This window comes from Polypterus senegalus, chromosome 1, assembly GCF_016835505.1.
Source record: "Polypterus senegalus isolate Bchr_013 chromosome 1, ASM1683550v1, whole genome shotgun sequence".
Lineage (NCBI taxonomy): Eukaryota > Metazoa > Chordata > Cladistia > Polypteriformes > Polypteridae > Polypterus > Polypterus senegalus.
The window spans coordinates 215,156,452-215,180,974 of record NC_053154.1 but is presented as its reverse complement, the minus strand read 5'-3'; the positions used below and the strand labels follow the sequence as shown (position 1 = coordinate 215,180,974).

General features: G+C 38.6%; 1 protein-coding gene across 7 annotated transcripts in view; it reads right to left on the bottom strand.

Annotated features, from left to right (window-relative positions):
- Positions 1 to 24,523, bottom strand: part of cdh23 (cadherin-related 23) — a 1,363,918-nt gene that overhangs the window by 720,232 nt on the left and 619,163 nt on the right. For all 7 annotated transcript variants that reach the window (XM_039768795.1, XM_039768746.1, XM_039768764.1 and 4 more), the window contains exon 9: positions 10,970 to 11,048. In XM_039768795.1, coding sequence (XP_039624729.1) covers positions 10,970 to 11,048 — 79 coding nt within the window. The remainder of the gene's footprint in view (positions 1 to 10,969; positions 11,049 to 24,523) is intronic.

Below are 24,523 nucleotides of genomic sequence, written 5' to 3'. Positions count from 1 at the left end.
TGGCACTGTTACTTAGAGTCAGATCAGGAGCTTATTCAGTGGGCGCAAGAACATATAGGTGGCCAGTTGCTGTGTGCTACAACATGCTGGCGGTGATCAACACACATGTACGCACAGGAAAGTAAACTGAGTCAGTTTCACCCCACCCCGCCCCTCCTGATCTGACTCAGCCAGCCAGCCAGCGCCAGCATAAATTCACACCCGATCTGACGCTGTTCCTTTTCATATAATATTGCATTAGTGCGATGATGTGTGTGTGAACTGTTAACATTTGAATCTGATGATTGCATATAGCGCTGAACTTACTGCTCTGTACTATTCTGTCCTATGCATGTCCTGGAGTACAAAAGAAACAGCATACAGCAACATATGGGGACTGGCAAGATCGGGAAAAAAAACACGCGGTCACTGATTACAAACCACAAGATGTTATGCGAATGAATATGAATAATATGAATAATGTTGCATCCGTACCACAAAGTTTTCCGAAATGTACTATACATGTCATAAAACAAATAATTCCAAATATCATATATACCTATGTCTCTGTTTTTTTTTGACATCATAGACCATAAGGTGCATACTAATTCAGTGTGAGCAAAAACACTCAATAAAACTGAATAAAAAAAAATCAAGTGACAGTGAGATACGAAAAAGGCAGATTCGCCAGCGTCTGTGTGTCAGATGAGAAAATGTCCAGTTCCATTGTTTCAAAACACCACTCACATCTCCAGTTATTCCCAGTTTCAAATTAAAACTAACAGCGTCATATCCCTGTGTGCGTGTGTGTGTGTGTGTGGGGGGGGTGTTTAGGGGGAGGGGGAGGTAGTATATATCAAGATTGTGATTTAGAGAGAATAAAAATGAAAAAAAGGTAACTTTTACAAGTCCTATAAATGTACACCGTGTGTTACAGATGCAAACCAAGTGTATGTGTGTACTGTATAATTTCAACAGCAAGAGCAGCTCACTACTGAAAACGGCAAATATAGGAGACAGTGGGGATCAAACCGGTGGCCTATTGAATACAAATCAGCAAATCTTACCGCTACGCCACGGAAGCCGTTGTCTTTTCTTTGAACCTTTTGTGAAAGTGTTTATTTGATCTTGGACTTCGGGCTTTATACATTATACAGTTTATGCCTACATTTTGTCATTTACAACTAAAATATGAAAAATTTTTCTGTTTTTAAAAATGTGTTTACACAGATTATTGTAGAAACGAAGCACACATGAAGTGCATGTGGTCCAAATAACAATCTATTATTTCCACTCTAAAACTCCACTTCACTCCCAGAATCAATAAAGGCATGAGCTGGAAGAAGTCTGTGCACGTTCTAAGTCAATGGGGGATAGAATAACCGGCTGCTTACTGCTTGTCTTTATCAGCACATTTACAGGACAGAGGACACTGGCGAGGAGGTGCGAATGGATTTAAGGTGGGCCGGATCTACGATTTTTTTCGCAGGCTCTGGTAATTCTAGTGTTAAAGATGTCTGTGCTTCCCCTTAAACAGTAGGGTGTATCCTAATGCCTATGACCTAGTTATTCTGCTCCCATAATCATCCCCTCTCTCTAACTGGCTATCTCTATATTGTATATAGATTCCCTCAGGATCAATAAAGTATCTATCTATCTATCTTACCCTTATACTAATTACATAACTATGTTTCATAACATTGTATGGATTTATTTATTTTCTTTACTCAGTTACTTATTCATTAATTCATTACCCAATCTTATTTGTTTTTTCTTTTCCTGTAACTTTCTCTTTGATATCTTGTAATGCACTTTGAGCTATATTCTTTGTATGAAGGTGTACTATATAAATAAATGCTGTTGTTGTTCTGTACTACATTTACTACGTGTTAAAGCGTTGCAACTATATTCTGTCATGGCATGTTTTCATTTTCAGTTAGACAATAATATTAACTTACTTTAGTTATTCTGTTAGACAATCAGTCAGAAGGCAGATGCTATGCTGCCTTGTCATGTTTCTCCTGAAGTCATTAGGCAGATTTGTTGATTTGCATGTTTTGAGTACTGAAATCTTCATTACCAACTCTCTTAAAGGCAGTCCTTTTCACCTCCTTTTAATGGGGTGTGACACATTGTTCACAAACATAGCTGCCAATTTTTTCAACTTTGCATTAACTCTGATATTATTGTTGTAACTGAACAACAGAGAACACACCAGCAATGCATCATTCACTTTGACTACTAGTCCACTGATGTCTTAGAATGCCAATGTATAACCTGATGTTAACAGACTGTGTTTATTTTTAACACGTGTAATATGCTCTCTGCACATGCAACACATATCTTTAACAGAGGTATTTTTTAGGAGACTATTCGGCTGTAGACAGTTTATTGTAGTCAAATGCCTGTTCTCTGTCTAGTTAATAAGAGACCACTTCTCTTTGCAGTTCAAAATCACTGCTTCTAATTTGAGCGTCACCTAATAAGGCCTTAGATTGTTTTATAAATGTGACACTCTATGAGCCGTCTAATTGTTCGCACCTAATTTTAAGAACAGTTCACTCATGGTTGCTTCCAGACATGTACTGTATATTATACTGTACATCTGGATCAGTGATACTAGATATTGATATGCAATTTGACAAGGAAGCTATACTGAAATCTCATCTTCTGTGTAAAATGCACTGAAAAGGGTGTAGACTGCTGAGCAGAGGTGGTAACATTTCTGTAATTTCCTAAAAGTTTTCCATGTGGTAAATGCTGAAACTGATTTTATTCACACTCCTACTAAGTACCCCTGCCTATTTATTGTTCTATTTCTTTTTTCAGCTAAAAGACCTGTAAATTCTTCTGTTTGTACAAACCTCATTCTCACCCCAGCTAAAGTTTAATACAAATGTACAGCATCAGAGGGTGGGCTTTTCAATTTACTGAAAGTTTGTTTTCTACTTCCGCCATTCTCTGCTTTCACCACACTGCTGCCTTTCCAAATACAGATTTGTTCCTCTATTGTTTAATCTGCAGACGCCAGACATATTTTAATTCCACTTTTTGTTTAATCTATCCAAAACTGCAAAGCATACTGGTGCATCTCAGACACTTCCATAAAACATAAAAATCTGTGACATTTCCCCTCTGTATTACGATCTCATCAAACTTCTTAAAATTATTTTGTCTGCATTGTGAACTACTTTTTCTGGTCTAGTGCTTCTGACCTCAATGCTGTTTTTGAAATCATCGAGTACAACAGTCAGAAATGTCTGAATTATGTTGAATGAACTACCATTTGTGACTCCATGATGTGTTTCAACCTCTCCAAGAGAAAGCAGTTACTTTTCTTTAGAGGAAAAATCAATTCCTCACAGTCTGTCTCCAGGAACAATTGTCGAGACTCACTTTTTCAGATCATACTGTATCTCTATAACAGATTCCATCAAGCATTAAACGTTTGAGGTAAAATGCTTTATTCAAAAGCTGTCTGTTTCTGGACATTAGCGTTTGTCATTGTGTATGCCCTGTGGAATGGGTGTCTGGTTGTGGCCCAAACTTTAGGTCAAAGGGGATACTACAGGGCAAATGGAAATATACCAGATCACCAGAGGGCAGCAAGCTGGTCTTCTCTATTTTGTTTGAGCCCTTGCTGCATATTATGAAAAACAGACGGGTAGGGGTTACCTTCACTTTTAAATAAGAGCTGTGGCTCAGGACATTTGGAATAATTGTAGCCACAAGAGTGAGCACTAGGAGAGAAGCCTTTCCAAAGTATAGTTGCAACTCTGGAAGTGCTCAGAGTCTTCACCTTTCAAAGGCCTTTCTGACCAGACCTCTAGTGAACCTGAAGTTCAGAAATGTTAGCTAGACAATGGTACAACTAGAGAAACGTATAGAGGCTTGGAGTATGTAATATAAGGAATTTGAAGTGTGGAAGGAGCTGGTTATGCAGGTGGGAATTGAATATTCCATCCTGCTATACATATTGCCTGATGTATAGGTAAGGTCAGAGCAGTATGAGTTATTGATTTTTGTTTATTTTGTCTAATATTATATATATTATTTTGTCTAATATTATATAACAAAACACCCCTTTTACTTTCTTTAGACATCTTTGCATTTATTCTGCTTATAGAGACTTCTTAGGAGTACCCCCTATCTTATACTCCACCTTCTTGGTGGTGCCACCCCCACTTCCTGGTAATTAACAAAACCAATTTGTGACATTCAAAGGGCAGCTATACAGAACATCTTTTTTAGTTAGCAACTTTATCATGTCCAGATGTGCCTCTAAAGCATTTATATCTGTTGTTCACTCTACAACAATCTGAATAACACTTCATTAGACATGATAAGACAGTAAAGGTCAGAATGATTCAAGTATTTAATGAAATGTGAAAAATGTTGAGACACTAACCATCTAACAGACTCTGCGACCTGTTACATGTTTGAAGTGTTTATTTTTAGGCAATTAATGAGATGTAGGTGAAAGTCAACTGTAAATTACTGATATGGTTCTGGACAGATTGGGACCTGGAAAAGCAGAGCCATAGCTTTAATAAGCTTAGTTGATATGTAAAGAGGTACACACTATCTGTCTAGGGTGCAAAGATCTATAAGAAATCAGCACCATATAAGGGTGAACTTGTTCCGACAGCGAGGGAATGTTTGAAAATCCCTAGGGCAGCCATAATTGGACAGGGAGATGTTCCAAAAACTGTCGTGAGGGTCAATTTCTAAAGTCAGAAATGCCTAATGGCTAAATTGTGAATGTTATCAAAAGAAAAATTGCCAGAACCCAAAAAAAGACATACTGTCTGCAAAACCTAAACGTTAGATCGGGGTGCCCACACTTTTTCGGCTTGCGAGCTACTTTTAAAATGACCAGGTCAAAATGATTTACCTACATTAAAATTATTATATATATATATATATATATATATATACTGAGTATCAGAGGTGGATAGTAACAAGTTACATTTACTCCGTCACACTTGAGTAACATTTAAAAAAAAAATGTACTTCTAAGAGTAGTTTTACTGCACCATTCTTTTTTACTTTTACTTGAGTACATTTGTGAAGAAGAAACACTACTCTTACTCCGCTACATTGGGCAACAATCGAATCATTACTTTTTCCCCATTAGATAAAGTCTGACAGACAATTTTCAATCTGGTCTGTGTAGCGTATGCTGTCAAGTTGCGCACACACCTTCAATTGTGTCTCTGCCTCAGCTCTGACGCAAGGTTTTGGATGTTCCCCAAATCAAGACGCTGCAGCTTTAAGGACAGATGTTGCATTTTTCGTTTGAAAGTATTAACTGAGCTAATCATATTAACCATGGTTTTCTCTTTTCCTTGCAGCTGTAAATTAAGCTCAATCAACATGTTGGTCAGATCGGAAAAAAAATGCCAAGTCTAGCGGCCATTGATCGTTATTAAGTTGCTTGTATTCTGCATGTTTAATGACAAGGAGAAACTCCTTTTTCTCTGGCCAGGGGTCTTGAATTCTCAGCAGGAATTTCTCCCTAGCTATCTGCCTCAACGAAGGCATCTTTTATCATCTCTCCATCTTGGAAGGACTTCTTATGCTTAATGATCGAGTGACTCACCCGGAACGATGATTCGGTGTGTCTGCCTTTGCTTTTGAATTGAAAAATGTCTGATTAACAGCGATTTTAGTTCCCTCTCCTTTATCTTTCTCAGATCGCTTTTCAGAAGGAAGTCAGTTTCGTAGTTTTTATGAACAGTTTGAAAGTGCCTTTCCACATTTTCCTTCTTTGGAATAGCAACGATAGATTGACAGATTAGACAAACGCACTTCGATTGCAACATTGCGAGAGAAAAAATCCTCTTCCAATTCCACATCCAGCCCAAAACCAACAATTTTATATTTTTAAATCCCTTCTTTAGTCAATATAAATTAGAAGGCTAACTAGATCACTTAGATAGCTGGAGTCAGGGCCAGATTTAGATGAAAAAAGGCCTTAGGCTATTCAACTTATGAGGCCCTTTCACCTCCCATTTTTAAGTTTGTTCAACTTGCTAACAATTTGAATGTAGGCCCCTCTTGATCTTGAGGCCCTAGGCTGAAGCCTAGTTAGCCTATAGGAAAATCCGGCCCTGGCTGGAGTTTTTCAGTAGCTCGTGTGTTTGATCATGCGTGCGGGGTGACCAGTGTGTTAGAAGAAAAGAGATCTCAGACTGGCCACCCTCTATGACAATCAAGTGGCAAATGCCATAGGGAGGATATATGATAGACTAATGTTTAAAAAAAATGTTTTTTGAATGCAACACGATCTACCTTCACTCCCTTTCCGATCTACCGATCGATCGATCATGAACGACGTATTGGGCACCCCTGTGTTAGACCATTAACAAAGTTGAAGGAAGAATTGCTAGAACTCGAGAACAAAAAGACGTTTATTACTGGAAACACACAAATCAAAGTTGTTTAATCTTGGATGTTGCACTGAATGCGGTTTGAATTTATAAAAAGTAGCATTGGTGCCTCCTGTAAGCTGAGCCTTCAGTAACATTGTACCATATAAACTTATAAAGCTCATTTAAAAAAAAAATCCAACAAAAAATAACAATAACAAAATTTCCAGCTAAATTATTAATGAAAGATAGCAAACAAGAAACACATGCTGAAATAATTCTTCTATTTAAGTGCTCCCTTTTCTCTTTCCTTCCACTAGTAGAGAACTGTGGACAAGACTAAGGCCACCCAAGGAAATTATTTTTAAGACTGCTGCAGTTACAGTATCTAGGCAACAAGTGCTTAGTTTTTTTTTTTTAAAACATTATATACCATTAGGATAAATGCAAATAAACATTGATACAATCAAAAGTAAGACTTGTGTTTTTAAAAGCAAGTTGGTATTTTGTGTGGCCTTCCTTAGAATGCAAAAATGACACCATTCACTTTGGTATATTGACACCATTCACTTTGGCTATTTTTTTATTTTTTTTTCCATATCCGTGAAGTCACATATCTTCAGTTATGTTGAGGTCAAGGATCTGAGATAACTAGTCTTAATCATGTTAGTGTTCTGTCTGCAGACATCAACTCCAAGGTGTAAAATGTGGTTGTAGTGTGTTTGTGTTTATTATTGTAATGATAAAGGTGAAGTTTTGTCCAATAAGCCTTTCCAAAAAGTACACCATGATGAATCAAAATCTGTTTCTGTTTCTCAACAATCATCAAGCTTTTGAGTCAGACCAGAACCCCTACACCATTGGCTGAAATGCACCCATAGACCATTGTGCTTCACAGGAGGCTGCAGAGAGGCATCATTTTATTTCTTGGCAGTTCTTTAGCTGTCATACTGGCATCTTTGTAAACTAACAATTTCAAATTTGAGCCTTTTCATAAGCAGATGCTTTTATCCAAAGTGACTTACAAAAGAAGTCAACATAATCAAGCAAACATAAGTCTAATTACTGTTTGGAAGCAAGTTTTACAGGAAAAGGTTAAAAAATTGATCATCATAAGTGGAGAGTTTAGAACAAAACATAAGCTGGTTAAAATTCCTAGATAGTAAAAGCCTAACAGCTAATATCAGTTATACACACATTCACCAAACAAGAGTCGCCAAATGGTTCTTAAACACAGTGAGGGAGTCAACATTTCAAATGGAGGTGGGCAGCTTGCTCCATCAGCTAATATCTACACACGAAGAGTCTGGACTAAGATTTGATGTAACACAGAGGTGGCATCATCAGATGCCATTCATTAGCAGACCCGAGTGGTTGAGGAGGAGCACAGGACCTCAAAAGTGTCTCCCTATATATTTAGGTACTGACACATTGAAAACTGTATAGGCATACATCAAGGATTTGTGTCACTGCAGGAAGCCAATGTAGTGAATTGAAAAGAGGATTGATATGTGCCCAACTAGTTGAACAGCTGCTCGTATTCCTACTAGCAGAGAATAGCACTAGTTCAGAAGTAACAAAACCAAAGCCTGGACCAGGTGTTGAGCTGCATATTTTGACAGATATGGTCTGATCTTGGTCTCAGATATGGTCTGGATACTGTATTGAGTGAATCTGAAAGCCTGAGAGACTGTTGAAACATGGTCTCTGAAGGACAGCTGGTCATCGATCACTACCCCAAGGTTGCATACAGACTTGGTGGGTGTAACCAATAATGAGTCAAGCTGAATAGAGATTAGGTGCTGAATAGATGGATGAACTGAAACACTCCCTTGCCAGATCTTTGTTAAGACTTCTTTGCATGGTTTAAGTGTGTACTTTTGTACCAGAGGACTCGGCATGCACTTCATTGGATATCCGCCTGCCCTATAAGGTGGTGACCTTAAAGAACTGAGCAGGCATGCAGCTGTTTGGATATTTTACTGTTGTTTATGTCTTCAACTTGTTCAGTTTCTTTAAAATTCTTTATGACAGCTTGAACACCACATCTTGTTTGGTGTGCTATTGTTCTTTTTTTGCCCTTTTGATACAGTTCAATAATTTTATGTCTGACAAGATGTTTTAGCTTAGCCTTTTCTAAACCTCTCCTTGAGGCTCGTCACTATTTGTGCTTACCATCCAGCACACCCTTGTATTTTTTAAATAATGGAACGGCTGGGGTGCAAAAACACAAATGTGTGTTAGCATTTATTCTATTACATAGCATCTTCCCAAAGAAATAAAAATGTAATGCATAAATGACTAACTGTGATAATACATTTCTTGAGTGGCCTAAAACATCCTCAAAATATGTTGGATTTCTTCCACTTTCCCTTCTGCTTTTTATATGAGTTCAAGAAGCACCTTCACTCTCTCAAGTATACCTCTAGCACTTTTTCCACTTACCTTTGCTATAGCATTTGAAGCCAATAATATCTCAATATTATTATTTTCTGCCTGTCTGTGCAGACTGGAGGATGCAATTCATTTGAAAATACAGGCTTTTCAAGTTACAACCTATAAGTTTAGGAATATAAATCTGTGCATGAAATGTTTTAGAATAAATATCCTGTAAGCTTGACCCTCAAATTCCTCTGTGACATTATCTCACCAAAACTGTATCCTTTGTTCACAAATAACAGCTCTTCAGTGATTTGTATTATTCCCAGAGTAATCCTTGCTTAAGAGTCCAAGTCACTTCCCTCCCTTATATTAGACTTCTGGTAAACCTGTCTTTCATATTCAAGCCACTTGTGGACATGAATTTCTACATTAGTATCAGCAATTCATCAACACTGTCGTGTATTTACCATTTATTTTGTTTGCTATGTAAAGTCCTAAATGATGGCATAATAAATGAAAAGCACTCTCTCTCAATTATAAAAAAATCCTCGAAACCAAAAGCAAGGTGACGATACGTGATCTTCTCAGAAGTCCTCGGAAGACATTTAAAAGACCCGCGAGACAAAAGAGACTTGCCACAGACTGTCTCGCAGGGACCGTAAACATGAGAGTTGGTGCCAAGAGATTGTCCCAGGGTCGTCTCACGGGGACGTGGAATATGAGATTCTTGCAAGACACACCCTACTTACAAAAGCTATCATATAAGAGCACACCCATTAAAAAACACTCAAGTCGTGTAAAAGTACGTAGCACACACACATCCTGTGCTCTCAGCACATATAAAGCGTATAAGGACAATACGGAGAATAGAGACCCAAAGGTGTTGGAGAGAAAAAAAGGCAGATAAGAGATTATGAAAACAGTGGAATTCGAAAGGCTCAAACAAACAATGGCGCGATACACATGCAGAGAAAGGTACAGAATATGAAAGCAGTAAAATTCAAAAGTATTGTAGCGTCCCATCCAGGTTGAGGCCTTTTTGGTTTTAAGTGACTGTTCGGTCCAATTGAGGGAGGACGGAGGGCAGCACGGAAGACTGATAGCGGGGTATTGATTGATGCGGTAAGAGGGGGCAAGACCTGGGGGAGGAGGGTTTGGAGAGGGTGCTAGAAAGTTGTATTGGGGTTTAGGAAGTCGGCGATTGTTCAAGTAAAACTTGTGACACTTTATCATGTGAATCACTACAGTATCAAAGAAAAGATAGAAAAGATCGCATTACCGCAAAACAAAAGGCGATTAATCATCAGAACCAGGTGTAATTGAAAAAATAGCAGGACAAATCAAGGTCAGAAATAAATGGCAAAGAGTAGACAACAAAGTCTTTTAGCATTCGCATCATTCAATGTAAAAAACGTGGATTTACACAATAATGGACCATACGCTATGAGAATCTCTGGTCCCGGAACAGTTAAAGCAACGACAAGTTGAATTTCAAAGAATACACAATTCGGTCAGGTGTATATTGATGATCACAGAGAAGCGATGCAAATTTTAACAGGCAAAAAGAAAAGTAATGTATATATTCTGGGAATAACATTATGCACCAAAGGAGATCGTGATATGCCATTCGTATTAAAATGTTTACAGTTTACTGTGAGAATAGCTTTTGCTATGACAATCAATAAATCACAGGGACAAACATTAGAAAAAGTCGGATTATTTATTAGAGAAACAGAAACAATATTCACTCATATACGTTGCGTTGTCACAATGTGTCTCCAATAAATATTGTTTTTAATGAAGTAAAAAGTATAAATTCAATTTAAAGTAAAAATGCAAATAATGAAATTGAAACAATTCCAAAGAAAAAAAAAAATTAAATTGTATATCCGATTAACCAAACACAGGGGTTGCGCCAATCCCAGCCAACACAGGGCAAGCCCCTAGTATACAACAAAAATGGACTGGCTAAATGTAATAGTGTTTTACAATATAAGAAATATTGACTCATGATTCAGGGCAGTTTTCCTCATCTGACCAATTGGCTCACCATGTTAAAATAAAAATTAGAACAAACCAAAGGAGCACCTGATTCTAGTAATTATGGGGTTCCCTATAGTATGCAGTATCCTAGAAGTGTGTAAAATAATACACAAACAAATAAACAAATAGCAGCATTCAATAAGATATACATGTTTTTCTTAATCATACTTCTATAACACAGAAATATCACCTACCAGACACAATAGTGTAACCAATGCCTCGGGGTCGACCTCTGTCTTGGTCTATTGCTGTGATCATTCGGATAGTACTGCCCTGAAAATGAAACAGACATGTGACTGTCAAGTTGAGAAACAAAGAAATACAGAAGCAATAGGATCAGATTAACACAAAATAACCAACTGAGAGCACCAAAGAAATAACAATTACTTTTGTAGATGTCATCAGAACCAAAAGGCTCTGCCAAGAATGGTTAGGACAGCTAACCAGGATGTGCTCTCATTAACCTCCAGGATATCTACACCAAGCGATGTTAAAACAGGGTAGTGAAAATTACTTGTGAAACTAGCCATCCCAACAATGACCTCTTTTCTGTGCTACGGTCAGGTAAATGCTACTGCAGCCTAAAGTCCAGTTCAGAATGAATGAGGAGGAGCTTTTTCCCCACAGTCCGTCTGCATGTTAAACAAGGAAAGTGTCTAGAAATACAGGATTCCCTATTGTCTCCTCTTCATGTTAAGTTATTTAAGTCATCTACTCAGTTATTAGTTATTATTATTTATTTATTAAATTTATAATAATTCTACTAATGGTTTTTGAATATGTAAAGTAATGCATTGTTATTGTCCCTTTATATTCGTCTCAAGATACAGTCATTGAAGTTAGGCATCTAAGCTTTTCACTGCATATTGTACTGTGGTTGTAATTTGCATGTGACAAATACAATTTGATTTGATTATAGTAAATATTTTGGTACGATGAATAATAGTTCCATTTCTGATCATTTTAATGCAAACACATGCTGAGCAAAAATACAGTGAGTTGATTTACTAATTGGATTCAATAATAAAGGTTTGCATAATGTCAGCAAACAAGACATTTGTTTAGAGTCCACTGCAATTGCCTTATGAACTTAACACACATATACAATTTCAATTAAAAAAAATTACCATGCTGGTGGACTCATTACAGATGTGTGACATGAACCCTGCAATTAATATGAGGTAAAGAACAAAGAAAATCTATACTGCAACAGGCACACAAGGTTTATAGCCAAGTAAATAGAAATTCCATTAAATGCTCTTAATAAACAGTTCTTGGGGGCCTTTGCCCCAATTCTGAAAAGTCAGTGCTGTTTCTTCTTGCCCATAGATGCCAGCAGGAAGTGGCAGATGGGAAGCATGTGATCAGCCAATCCCTGTAAGCCAACAGCGTCTCCAAAATTTTTTTGGAAGTGGATGGTAAAAACAATACTGGATCTCTGAGTTGGCACACAGCTATGACAGTTCAAAAGTGTCATATTTCAGCCAGGGCATATTCCCTTGGCTTATACTTGCTTTCCTTTTCTCTGTCTTTCTTGTTTATTGTAAAGTATACTTTTCAGGTATGAATTGTATTTATGTATTTTTAGTTGCTATTGTTCTTTCAATTTATTACTTATGCATCATGTAGTCTCCTGTGCTTCTTGTATTTTGTGGGTGGGACCCCAAGAGGCAGAACCACAATGATGTCACTGCTGAAGGACCACCTTCAGCATATATATATATTGGGAGTAGGTCCTTCAGTGGTTCATTGTTGCTTGGAGCGTTCATGTAATTGTGAGTATTGATTTTTCTCATTTTTTAATGTATTGCTTCAGTTTTTGGCTTTCGGTTATTGGATTACTTTTGGGACTTGTTTCCTTTGGGTTTGCCTTTTAAAGTCGACCTTTTTTGACTTCTTTTTGTGCCTTGTTTTGCCATTATTTTTTGTTAAATCCAAATAAATTTCTTTAGTCAAAAATATTGGTTTGGGATTTATGTTGTCAAGCCACATGTTTCAGGATTCCTCTCTCTTGAAGGACATTTATGTGTATTTTACTATATTTTGGATATTGATCTTTTAAGTGTTATGTATTAATTTGGGTTTATGTGTACTTTATGTTTGCTTGTTTTTGTTAAATTTAAACTATTTTTTCCATGCAATTTTGCAATTACTGTTGGTTTTGTTTATTATTCAGTAATTGTGTACTGTCACTTTAAATACAGGATTATTCCATGTGCACTGAAGGTGGTACACAGAGTGTCAGGGCCACCCTGATATTTCCACTCCCAAATCCTCTGTCCAGCAATTTAAGGTCAGAGAAGAGGAAGCTTGGGTAGTGGTGCACTGAAATGTTTGAAGTCTGTAAGTATCAGGACTGGGCAGGAGGAGGAGTACAGGAAGCTAATCAAAGACTTTGTTAAATGGTGCGACTCAAACCACTTACACCTTAACACCAGCAAGACCAAGGAGCTGGTGGTGAATTTTAGGAGGCCCAGGCCCCTCATGGACCCTGTGATCATCAGAGGTGACTGTGTGCAGAGGGTGCAGACCTTTAAATATCTGGGAGTGCAGCTGGATGACAAATTGGACTGGACTGCCAATACTGATGCTCTATGTAAGAAAGGTCAGAGCAGACTATACTTTCTGAGAAGGTTGGCATCCTTCAACATCTGCAGTAAGATGCTGCAGATGTTCTACCAGACGGTAGAGGCGAGTGCCCTCTTCTACGCGGTGGTGTGCTGGGGTGGCAGCATAAAGATGAAAGATGCCTCACACCTGGACAAACTTGTTAGGAAGGCAAGCTGTATTGTTGGAATAAAGCTGGACAGTTTAACATCTGTGGCAGAGTGACGGGCGCTAAGCCAACTCCTGTCAATCATGGAGAATTCACTGCATCCACTGAACAGTGTCATCTCCAGGCAGAGGAGTAGCTTCAGTGACAGACTTTTGTCACTGTCTTGCTCCACTGACAGACTGAGGAGATCGTTCCTCCCCCACACTATGCAACTCTTCAACTCCATCCAGGGGAGTAAATGCTAACATTATTCAAAGTTATTGTCTGCTTTTACATGTATTTTTATTACTCTTTTATTTAATATTGTTTTTTTATTTTTTTATTTTTTTATTATTTTTATTAATTTTATTGCACTCCATACAAAGCAATCAAGTTTTTACAAAAGAAAAATAGAGTTAAGAACAGATCGATCCCCACCCTTGAGAGAGAGAGCAAGCCAAACGGCATAAAAATTTTACAGCTTTTAAACATACCTAAATTAATAAATTCTCTATGCTTCATGAACTTATTTTAAAATATTACTGATTAGATCCTGCCATGTTTTGAAAAACGTCTGTATGGATCCTCTAACTGAGTATTTGATTTTTTCCAATTTTAAATAGTATAACACATCAGTTTCCCACTGACTTAAAAGAGGAGAGTTTGGGTTCTTCCAGTTTATCAGAATAAGTCTGCGTGCCAACAGTGTAGTAAATGCAATCACGATTTGTTTGTCTTTCTCCACTTTAAGACCCTCTGGAAGAACCCCAAACACAGCTGTTAATGGGTTAGGAGGGATTGTGAGTCCAAGACTGTCTGAAAGGTAATTCAAAATTTTTGTCCAGAATAATGTTAATGTGGTGCAGGCCCAGAACATGTGACCTAGTGAGGCTGGAACTAGTTTGCAGCGTTCACAGGTTGGATCATGCCCTGGATACATTTTGGAGAGTTTTAGTCGAGACAGATGTGCTCGATAAATAATTTTGAGTTGTATAATTGTATGCTTTGCGCATATGGAGCCCGAGTGAATTCTCTGCATTGCTACTTTCCACTCCTCTTCTGATATATTAATTGAGAGATCTTTTTCCCAGTGTCCTCTTGGATCTTTGAAAGGAAGGGATTGTAAAATGATTTTATATATTGCAGAGATGGAGTCTAAGTCCTTGAGATTGAGCAATATTTTTTCCAGCATGGATGAGGGTGCAAGATGAGGAAAATCTGGAAGGTTCTGTTTAACAAAGTTCCTGATTTGAAGATAGTGAAAGAAATGTGTAGCTGGAATGTTAAATTTGGAATGTAATTGTTCATAGGAAGCAAAGACGTTGTCTATATAAAGATCTCTAAGCAAGTTAATTTCAAATTTTTTCCAGATATTAAAAACTGCATATGTTTGTGAAGGTTGAAAGAGATGGTTCTCTTGCAGAGGTGCCACAGATAGAAGCTTCTCCGTCTTAAAATGCTTTCTACATTGGTTCCAGATTCTAAGTGAGTGGAGCACAATTGGGTTATTAGTGTATTGCCGATAACGTGTGTTTATTGGAGCACAAAGCAGGGAATACAAAGAAGTACTGCAGGATTTTACTTCTATTGTGGTCCAAGCCTGTGTATGTTCTTCTATTTGTGTCCAGGTTCTTATCGCCTGTATATTTGCTGCCCAGTAATAAAACTGGAAGTTAGGTAGAGCCATGCCGCCTTCTGCCTTTTGTCTTTGTAGGGTCGCTCTTTTGATGCGTGGATGTTTTGAATTCCAAATAAATGAGGTTATTGTTGAATCTAATTGCTTAAAGAATGATTTATTAATGTATATTGGGATGTTTTGAAATAAAAAAAGGAGCTTAGGAAGAATATTCATCTTAACAGTGTTAATTCTTCCAGCTAGTGTGAGATGAAGGGTTGACCATCTATGCAAGTCTTGTTTAATTTTTTGTATCAGTATACTGCTGCTGGATTATGTAAATTTCCCCATGGGATTAATAAAGTATCTATCTATCTATCTATCTATCTATCTATCTATCTATCTATCTATATAGTGCCTTTCCTATCTATCTATCTATCTATCTACTGGGTCTATTGTATGGATTTCCAGGTTTATTAATTTATTGAGGATCTGACCTTTTGATTACTCTTCTGGAATGTGTATCGGTAATTTGTTACCATGGGTCGCCTTCTAGACAACTCCTTTTGAAATATTTTTTTGAAATTCTTGATTTTTGATAAACAATATATTCATTTTTAAAGAACACTTGTTTCTCTTTTGGTTACAGGCCTGGTCAGGAAGAAGCCTGCTGGTAGTGCTTGGGGGCAAGATGATGGGGCTGAGGCTCTTCTCAACACCTTTTCACCATGTTTGTAACTCCAGTAAGCCAGACTCCTTTTTTCATCAAGGAAGGCAGAAAACTGCATGCAGTGTTATCTTCATTTTAGCCTTTACTTCAATAAAAAATAAACATTTAATAGGGTGTGTGTAGACTTGTCTTCATAAAAAAAGATGCTGAGTATCGGTAAACCACAACTACAAAAGTACAAAGATGGAGATGAGTGAAATAGGATGTTCCTTCCTTGGTGTTAAAAGGACAGAGCATAAATGTGCTGTAGGCTGTCTGTTAAGACAGAGTCTCTAGATTTATCGTGAGTGGTGAAAGAACCAGGAGATAATAATACAAATCAAAATCAGTGCCAGGCAAGATCAAAACCAGGATCTCAAAAATATATTTAGCAACCAAAGCACTGGGGCAAACCAAAAATCAAAGGAAAAGAAAATATAGTGTTTATTTTGTATCCAAATGAAGTATAATCATGACTCATACTGTAGCCATTTTTCCATCAAAGGTTCCCCTGATGTTACAGATGCAGTGAATTTGGTCATGTGACCCATTCTTGCTTTGCATAAATAATAAAGGAGAAAAATAAAAGAATTACAAATTATTCCCAAATGAGTTTCAAGCACTAAAACCTACAGACATTAATGTTTACTATGACACCATGATGGTGTTCAGCATTTAAACACACATATTTTAATCCATCTTTAAGCTTCTCGTGTTGCTTACAAGCCAAAAATGTGACAAATAACATGAAGTCAAGAAGAAAAGGATCTTCTGATTGTAAGGATATTGGTTTACTGTTGGAATGCAATTCATATTTATGGTTTAGTCATCCTGTTACAGAGCTATATCTTGGACTACCTTGTGAACATTGGAAGATGATTGCAGTATTCTAGAATTGCAAGAAGAGGAGTACAAACTTTACCACTGTACTCATTGCTGAGGCAGACTATGAGAAGTAGTGTACAGGACTGCAAAATGGATTGAAAATCAGAAGAGATAGCATTTGCCTGTAACTAACACTTGACTATGCTGACGAAGCTTACTTACGTCATACTGTCACAACTTCCTCAATAACCCCCTAGCAACCCATTGTTGTGTTTCTTTTACCAATACTCAAAATAGAAGCATGTATTTCAAAGTGATAAACGGTAAACAATAGAATATTACAAATAATTTAGTAGCCAAACAAAATTAAAATAATGAATTATACAACATAAAGACTACATAAAAAATGAATTGAATGAGATTAAAAACAACTGTAAACAAACTTGATGCACTCGAGATTCAGGGCTACTACTCATCAAAGGCTTCAGTGTTCTACAGCAATAGTCATAGATGAATAACTGTAGCACTTGTCCTTTTTGGAAGTTAAATGAGGTTAATACTGTATATAAATATATCTGCACATATTATCTACACATACAGTAATAATAATCAAACACAAAACACACATAAAACACACATATACCATGGATTCAGAAAGTCTTCAGACCTCATCTCTTTCTGCACACTTTATTGTGTTGTAGATTTGATTTTAAATTAATTTTGAATTGATCAGCTTTGAATCTTCTTCTGTAACTCTCTACAAGCTTTACACATCTCTATTTGGGCAGTTTATACCATTCTTCCTGGCCAAATCCCTCAGACTTCTGAGGGGCTTTGGCTGGGCCACACAAGAACATCCACAGAATTATCCCAGAGCTACACCAGTGTTGTGTTGGCTATATGTTTTGGGTCAATGTCATGCTGAAAGATAAACTGTCACCCCAGCAGGTTTTCTTAAACGAATTCTCTGTATTTGGCTGCGTTCATTCTTCCCTCAATTCTGGTCAGTTTCACTAATGCTGACGCTGAGAAGCACACTGACAACATGATGCTACCACCACCATAGGGATGGTATTAGGGAGATGATGAGCTGTGCTTGAACTTTCCTAAGCATAGTGCTTGGAGTTGTGCGCAAGGAGATCTAATTACAGATAATCCATTTCCTCATGCTTTCAGAGTCCTTTAAATGTTATTTAGTGAACTTCAAACAGGCTGTCATATGCCTTTTACTCAACAAAGGTTTCTGTCATCCTTCTGACAGGTTCTCCCAACTCAACAAAGGACTTAAGAAGCTTTGTTAAAGTGATCAATGAGTTCTTGGTCACCTCCTTGACCAACACCATTCTTACCCTGTTACTCAGTTTGACAAAACAGCCAACTCTAGGAAGAGTTCTGGAGGTTCCAAACTTCATCTATTTCACAATCATTGAGGCCACAGAAGTCCTGGAAACTCCCAACATTTTAGAAATGTTTTATAGCCTTGTGCTGATGTCTCGCTATAATTATATTGTGGAGATCTGCAGCAAGTTCCTTGGACTTGGCTTGGTTTTTGTCCTGACATGCAGTGTGAATTGTGGAACTTTACTGTATATACAGAGGTGTGTGCCTTTCTATATTATGTCCAATCAGTTCAGCTTGCCACAGGTTGACTCCAATCAAATTCTAGAAACATCTCAAGGAGAATTAAATCAAACAGAATGCACCTGAGCACAATTTGTCAATATTTATATGAATGAGAGATTTAGGTTTATGAATTTAATATATGTGAAAACCTTTCTGAAAGCATGCTTTCACTTAGTATAAGTTATTTAATGTAGATTGATAGGCAAAAATGGCAAATGTCTCCATTTAAAATTAAATCTACAACATCATAATGTTTGTAGAAAGTGAAGGGGTCTCTGAAGACACTATATACTGTATATACAGTATATATATATATATATATATATATATATATATATATATATATATATATATATATATATATACACACACTGTATATCTCTCTTGTCACAGATGACCGGGGACACCTGGATAGTCCCCAAGTTGGACAATACTTTTCCTCGGCCAGGAGAGGGCAGCCGCCCGGGACTATTTGGGGGCCACAGGGACGGAGCTGGAATGCTCTGCATGAGAGAATGTGGCCACCGCCAGGGGGCGCCCGGACTATTAGAGAAGCCTGGATGGCAGCACTTCCGCCACACCAGGAAGTTCTGCCGGAACTAATTCCATGGTCACCCGGAGGGCTTCCAGGTGCTTTCCTGACACTTCCACCACACCAGGAAGTGACGTCAAGGGGATCACCTGGGGCTCATCCGGGTCTGGGGAGTTGGGAGGAAGGAGATGAAGCTTGTGAGGAGGAGAGAGGAGGTCAAAAGAGAGAAAGAAGAAGAAGAAGACGATGACGACAGTGGAGAAAGTTGGTGATTGAAGGCATTGTGCTGCGAAAAAATATAAATAAAGAAGTGTGTTTTGGACATTCTGGTGTCGGTCTGTCTGTGTCTGGGGGTATGCTTTCCACACTCTATATATATAAAATCCAACATTTGTCTGTCTGTATGTCTGTCTGTTTTTTACAAGAGAACTACCTAATGGATTTAGATTGAGTTTTTTTCAATAATTTGTTTGAACAGTCCACAGGGGATGCACAAACCAGTGTGTTTCTTCGTGCCGGTCCCAAGCCTGGATAAATGGGGAGGGTTATGTCAGGAAAGGCATCTGGTGTAAAATTTTGGCAAATCAATATGCGGACAACAATACAAATTTCCATATCGGATCGGTCGGGTTAACAACGACCTCCACCAGTACTGTTAGCAAACAGGGTGCTAGCGGAAATTGGGCTACTGTTGGCTGAAGAATAAGAAGGAGAAGAAGAAGGGGGAGGAGACGTGTCCAGAGGCAGGAGGAGAGGAGGAAAGTAAAGAGAGTGGAACTGAGGGTAGGAACTTTGAATGTTGGCAGTATGACTGGTAAAGGGAGAGAGTTAGCAGATATGATGGAGAGAAGGAAGGTTGATATATTTTGCGTGCAAGAGACTAAATGGAAGGGGAGTAAGGCCAGGTGGATTGGAGGTGGATTCAAATTGTTCTATCATGGTGTGGATGGGAGGAGAAATGGGGTAGGAGTTATTCTGAAGGAACAGTATGTCAAGAGTGTTTTGGAGGTGAAAAGAGTGTCAGGCAGAGTAATGATTATGAAGCTGGAAATTGGAGGTGTGATGATGAATGTTGTTAGTGCATATGCACCACAAGTTGGGTGTGCAATGGGTGTGAAAAAAGAATTTTGGAGTGAGTTGTATGAAGTGATGAACAGTGTACCCAAGGGACAGAAAGTGGTGATTGGAGCGAATTTCAGTGGGCATGTTGGTGAAGGGAACAGTGGAGATGAGGAGGTGATGGGTAGGTATGGTGTCAAGGAGAGGAATGAAGAAGGTCAGAGGATAGTGGATTTTGCCAAAAGGATGGACATGGCTGTGGTGAATACATATTTTAAGAAGAGGGAGGAACATAGGGTTATGTACAAGAGTGGAGGAAGATGCACACAGGTAGATTACATCCTATGCAGAAGAGTTGATCTGAAGGAGATTGAAGACTGCAAAGTGGTGGCAGGGGAAAGTGTAGTTAAGCAGCATAGGATGGTGGTCTGTAGGATGACATTGGAGATCAAGAAGAGGAAGAGAGTGAGGGCAGAGCCAAGGATCAAATGGTGGAAGTTGAAAAAGGAAGACTGCAAGGTTGAGTTTAGGGAGGAGGTGAGACAGGCACTGGGTGGCAGTGAAGAGTTACCAGACAGCTGGGAAACTACAGCAGATGTAGTAAGGGTGACAGCAAGAAGGGTGCTTGGCATGACATCTGGAAAGAGGAAGGAGGAAAAGGAAACCTGGTGGTGGAATGAGAAAATACAGGAGAGTATACAGAGGAAGAGGATGGCAAAGAAGAAGTGGGATAGTCAGAGAGATGCAGAAAGTAGACAAGAGTACAAGGAGATAAGGCGCAAGGTGAAGAGAGAGGTGGCGAAGGCTAAAGAAAAGGCATATGATGAGTTGTATGAGAGGTTGGACACTAAGGAAGGAGAAAAAAACCTGTACCGATTGGCTAGACAGAGGGACCGAGCTGGGAAAGATGTGCAGCAGGTTAGGGTGATAAAGGATAAAGATGGAAACGTACTCACAAGCGAGGAGAGTGTGTTGAGCAGATGGAAAGAGTACTTTGAGAGGCTGATGAATGAAGAGAACGAGAGAGAAGAGGTTGGATGATGTGGAGGTAGTGAATCAGGAAGTGCAACGGATTAGTAAGCCGGAAGTAAGGACAGCTATGAAGAGGATGAAAATGGAAAGGCCGTTGGTCCAGATGACATACCTATGGAAGCATGGAGGTGTTTAGGAGAGATGGCAGTGGAGTTTTTAACCAGATTGTTTAATGGAATCTTGGAAAGTGAGAGGATGCCTGAGGAGTGGAGAAGAAGTGTACTGGTGCCGATATTTAAGAATAAGGGGGATGTGCAGGACTGCAGTAACTACAGGGGAATAAAATTGATGAGCCACAGCATGAAGTTATGGGAAAGAGTAGTGGAAGCTAGGTTAAGAAGTGAGGTGATGATTAGTGAGCAGCAGTATGGTTTCATGCCAAGAAAGAGCACCACAGATGCAATGTTTGCTCTGAGGATGTTGATGGAGAAGTTTAGAGAAGGCCAGAAGGAGTTGCATTGCGTCTTTGTGGACCTGGAGAAAGCATATGGCAGGGTGCCTCTAGAGGAGCTGTGGTATTGTATGAGGAAGTCGGGAGTGGCACAGAAGTATGTACAGGATATGTATGAGGGAAATGTGACAGTGGTGAGGTCTGCAGTAGGAGCAACGGATGCATTCAACGTGGAGGTGGGATTACATCAGGGATCAGCTCTGAGCCCTTTCTTATTTGCAATGGTGATGGACAGGTTGACAGACAAGATTAGACAGGAGTCCCGTGGACTATGATGTTTGCTGATGACATTGTGATCTGTAGCGATAGTAGGGAGCAGGTTGAGGAGACCCTGGAGAGGTGGAGATATGCTCTAGAGAGGAGAGGAATGAAGGTCAGTAGGAACAAGACAGAATACATGTGTGTAAATGAGAGGGAGGTCAGTGGAATGGTGAGGATGCAGGGAGTAGAGCTGGTGAAGGTGGATGAGTTTAAATACTTGGGATCAACAGTACAGAGTAATGGGGATTGTGAAAGAGAGGTGAAAAAGAAAGAGTGTGGGCAGGGTGGAATGGGTGGAGAAGAGTGTCAGGAGTAATTTGTGACAGACGGGTATAAACAAGAATGAAAGGGAAGGTCTACAGGACGGTAGTGAGACCAGCTATGTTATATGGGTTGGAGACGGTGGCACTGACCAGAAAGCAGGAGACAGAGCTGGAGGTAGCAGAGTTAAAGATGCTAAGATTTGCGCTAGGTGTGACAAGGATGGATAGGATTAGAAATGAGTACATTAGAGGGTCAGCTCAAGTTGGACTATTAGGAGACAAAGTCAGAGAGGCGAGATTGCATTGGTTTGGACATGTGCAGAGGAGAGATGCTGGGTATATTGGGAGAAGGATGCTAAGGATAGAGCTGCCAGGGAAGAGGAAAAGAGGAAGGCCTAAGCAAAGGTTTATGGATGTGGTGAGAGAGGACATGCAGGTGATGGGTGTAACAGAGCAAGATGCAGAGGACAGAAAGATATGGAAGAAGATGATCTGCTGTGGCAACCCCTAATGGGAGCAGCCGAAAGAAGAAGAAGAAGTTTGAACACTCCGGGTGATTTTGCGACTTCTCTCATTGCGGTAAGTATTATACTTCGCTTGCAGGAGCAATTCATTCACATGAATCTGAGACAGACGCTGCAGGCCGAGGGGAGGGGGAAGCATGACATCAGTAGTGGGGAGCCGGGCAGGGCCCTCCTCACTCACGCATAAGCCTCTGTTCGAATCGCTCTATCTCTCTCCATGTGTTGGAGCAGACTTTGCCTTCGCTTAGCTAGCGATAACTGTTTGTTTATTGATTTTTAAAGTTTGTCATGTTTCACTACTATGTGAGCGGAGCTGCGGGGGATGGCTAGTATATATACTGTGTATATATATATATATATATATATATATATATATATATATATATATATATATATATATATATATATATATATATATATATGCCTCTTTATGCATCTGATATGCCTCTTTATATACAGTATCTTTACCTTGGAGACAATGGCATTAACACTATGAACTCCTTTCATGACTGCCATGTCCTCTTCCTCTCCTTCTCTTCCCTATATCCTCTCTTAGTGATATGTTGAATAATTATTTATGCTCTGTTTGACTTTAACTTTGTTTTTCAGTTTAGGATCTCATCTCAACATTCAATTGTTCACTGTCTATCCTGGCTCAACTGGGATGAATGAATAATTTCACTTAGTGATGGTCTCTAGGTCAGTTGATAGACACATCTCTTGCTTTCTCAGTTAGTTATATACTAGCATGAAGTATTTAAATTCATTCTTATTAAGCACGGCAGGCAGGTACGGCAAGTTCAGGTTCTTAGCCTTTATACTTATTCAACTACTAAAAACAACAACAAAAATGGCTGGTGGTTACAAATATCTCAGAAGTAATCACCCATCCCAACACCTTCATTTATTTTTATTAATGTGGCACTTAGGAAAGCCCTAATCACTGCCCAATCTGCATTTTTTCATTTTCAAATGTTTTTTTTCCTTGGCAAATCCAAATCTGTAATGTAGCCTTGTGTACTATCACAGATTTGAATCGGAGCAGCTTTTTGATTTTTTTTTTCTTGCTCTGTTTTGGAAAGTGTCAGACACTGAGCCGCATTAATTACTGCGTAATGGTGTCTATGTCCACGACCTTCGAAAGACAGCTGATGGATGTCGGGCCAGCCGTTAACACCCGACTCTGCCGCCTTCACGCTTCATTAATATGCATGCAAATGCTGCACTTGACATTTTGAACAAGGGTGACACCATTGTGTTTTCAATAAACAACGAGTTAGAGATGGAAAAAATGCAAGTGGCAGAGGCCAGGAGGATAAAGAAAAGAAAGTCAAAGTAAATGAGTGAAGAAATTTTCATAACAGCAACACTACTGCTGAAAGGATCCCGTGAAGGGAAAAGAAACTAAAACAAAATGTTTGAAAAAAAATAAAGAAAAAAGTAAGAGTGATATTAAGACAGAGGCAGAGCTTATGTCTAGGAAGGATGCAAGATTGTTTCAATAATGACATTGGGCAATAGCTGAAGAGAGAGTAACATGAGAAAATTATGTAGGAAATACTGAGTCCAGAATTCAAGACAGGAATACATTAATGAATACTGGAAAAAGCAATATGTGCTATAATAAAATTGTCATGTATAAGATGATCATACTTTAAATCTTTGTACTGCCTTAATATGCATGAGTATTCCTATCAATGGTAATGAACTTACCGACCGATGATTAAGTTCTATAGGTATCATTCATATAACGGGACTAATAAGAATTATATATTCCATCTTTGATGACATAAATAACAGCAAGCTTAGGAGACACGTTGTTAACACATACTAAAAGGAAAAGACATTTTGTATACTTTTTAAAATATATACAGCATACTAATTCAAGAAATATCCATCTGTTAATATTTGAACCTTATTAATCCAATTAGCAGTTACAAGGGAGTCTTTGGGCACAACTTAGGAAACAACCTACACAGGTCACTAATGTTACAAACAGTAAAAATAATGGAATACTTAAGTTGTTTTAAAAGGAGAAGGTTTGGGGGCACTTTAGTTTATTAAGCTCATATTTTTTAGCTAAAAGGCTAGATTTTTCG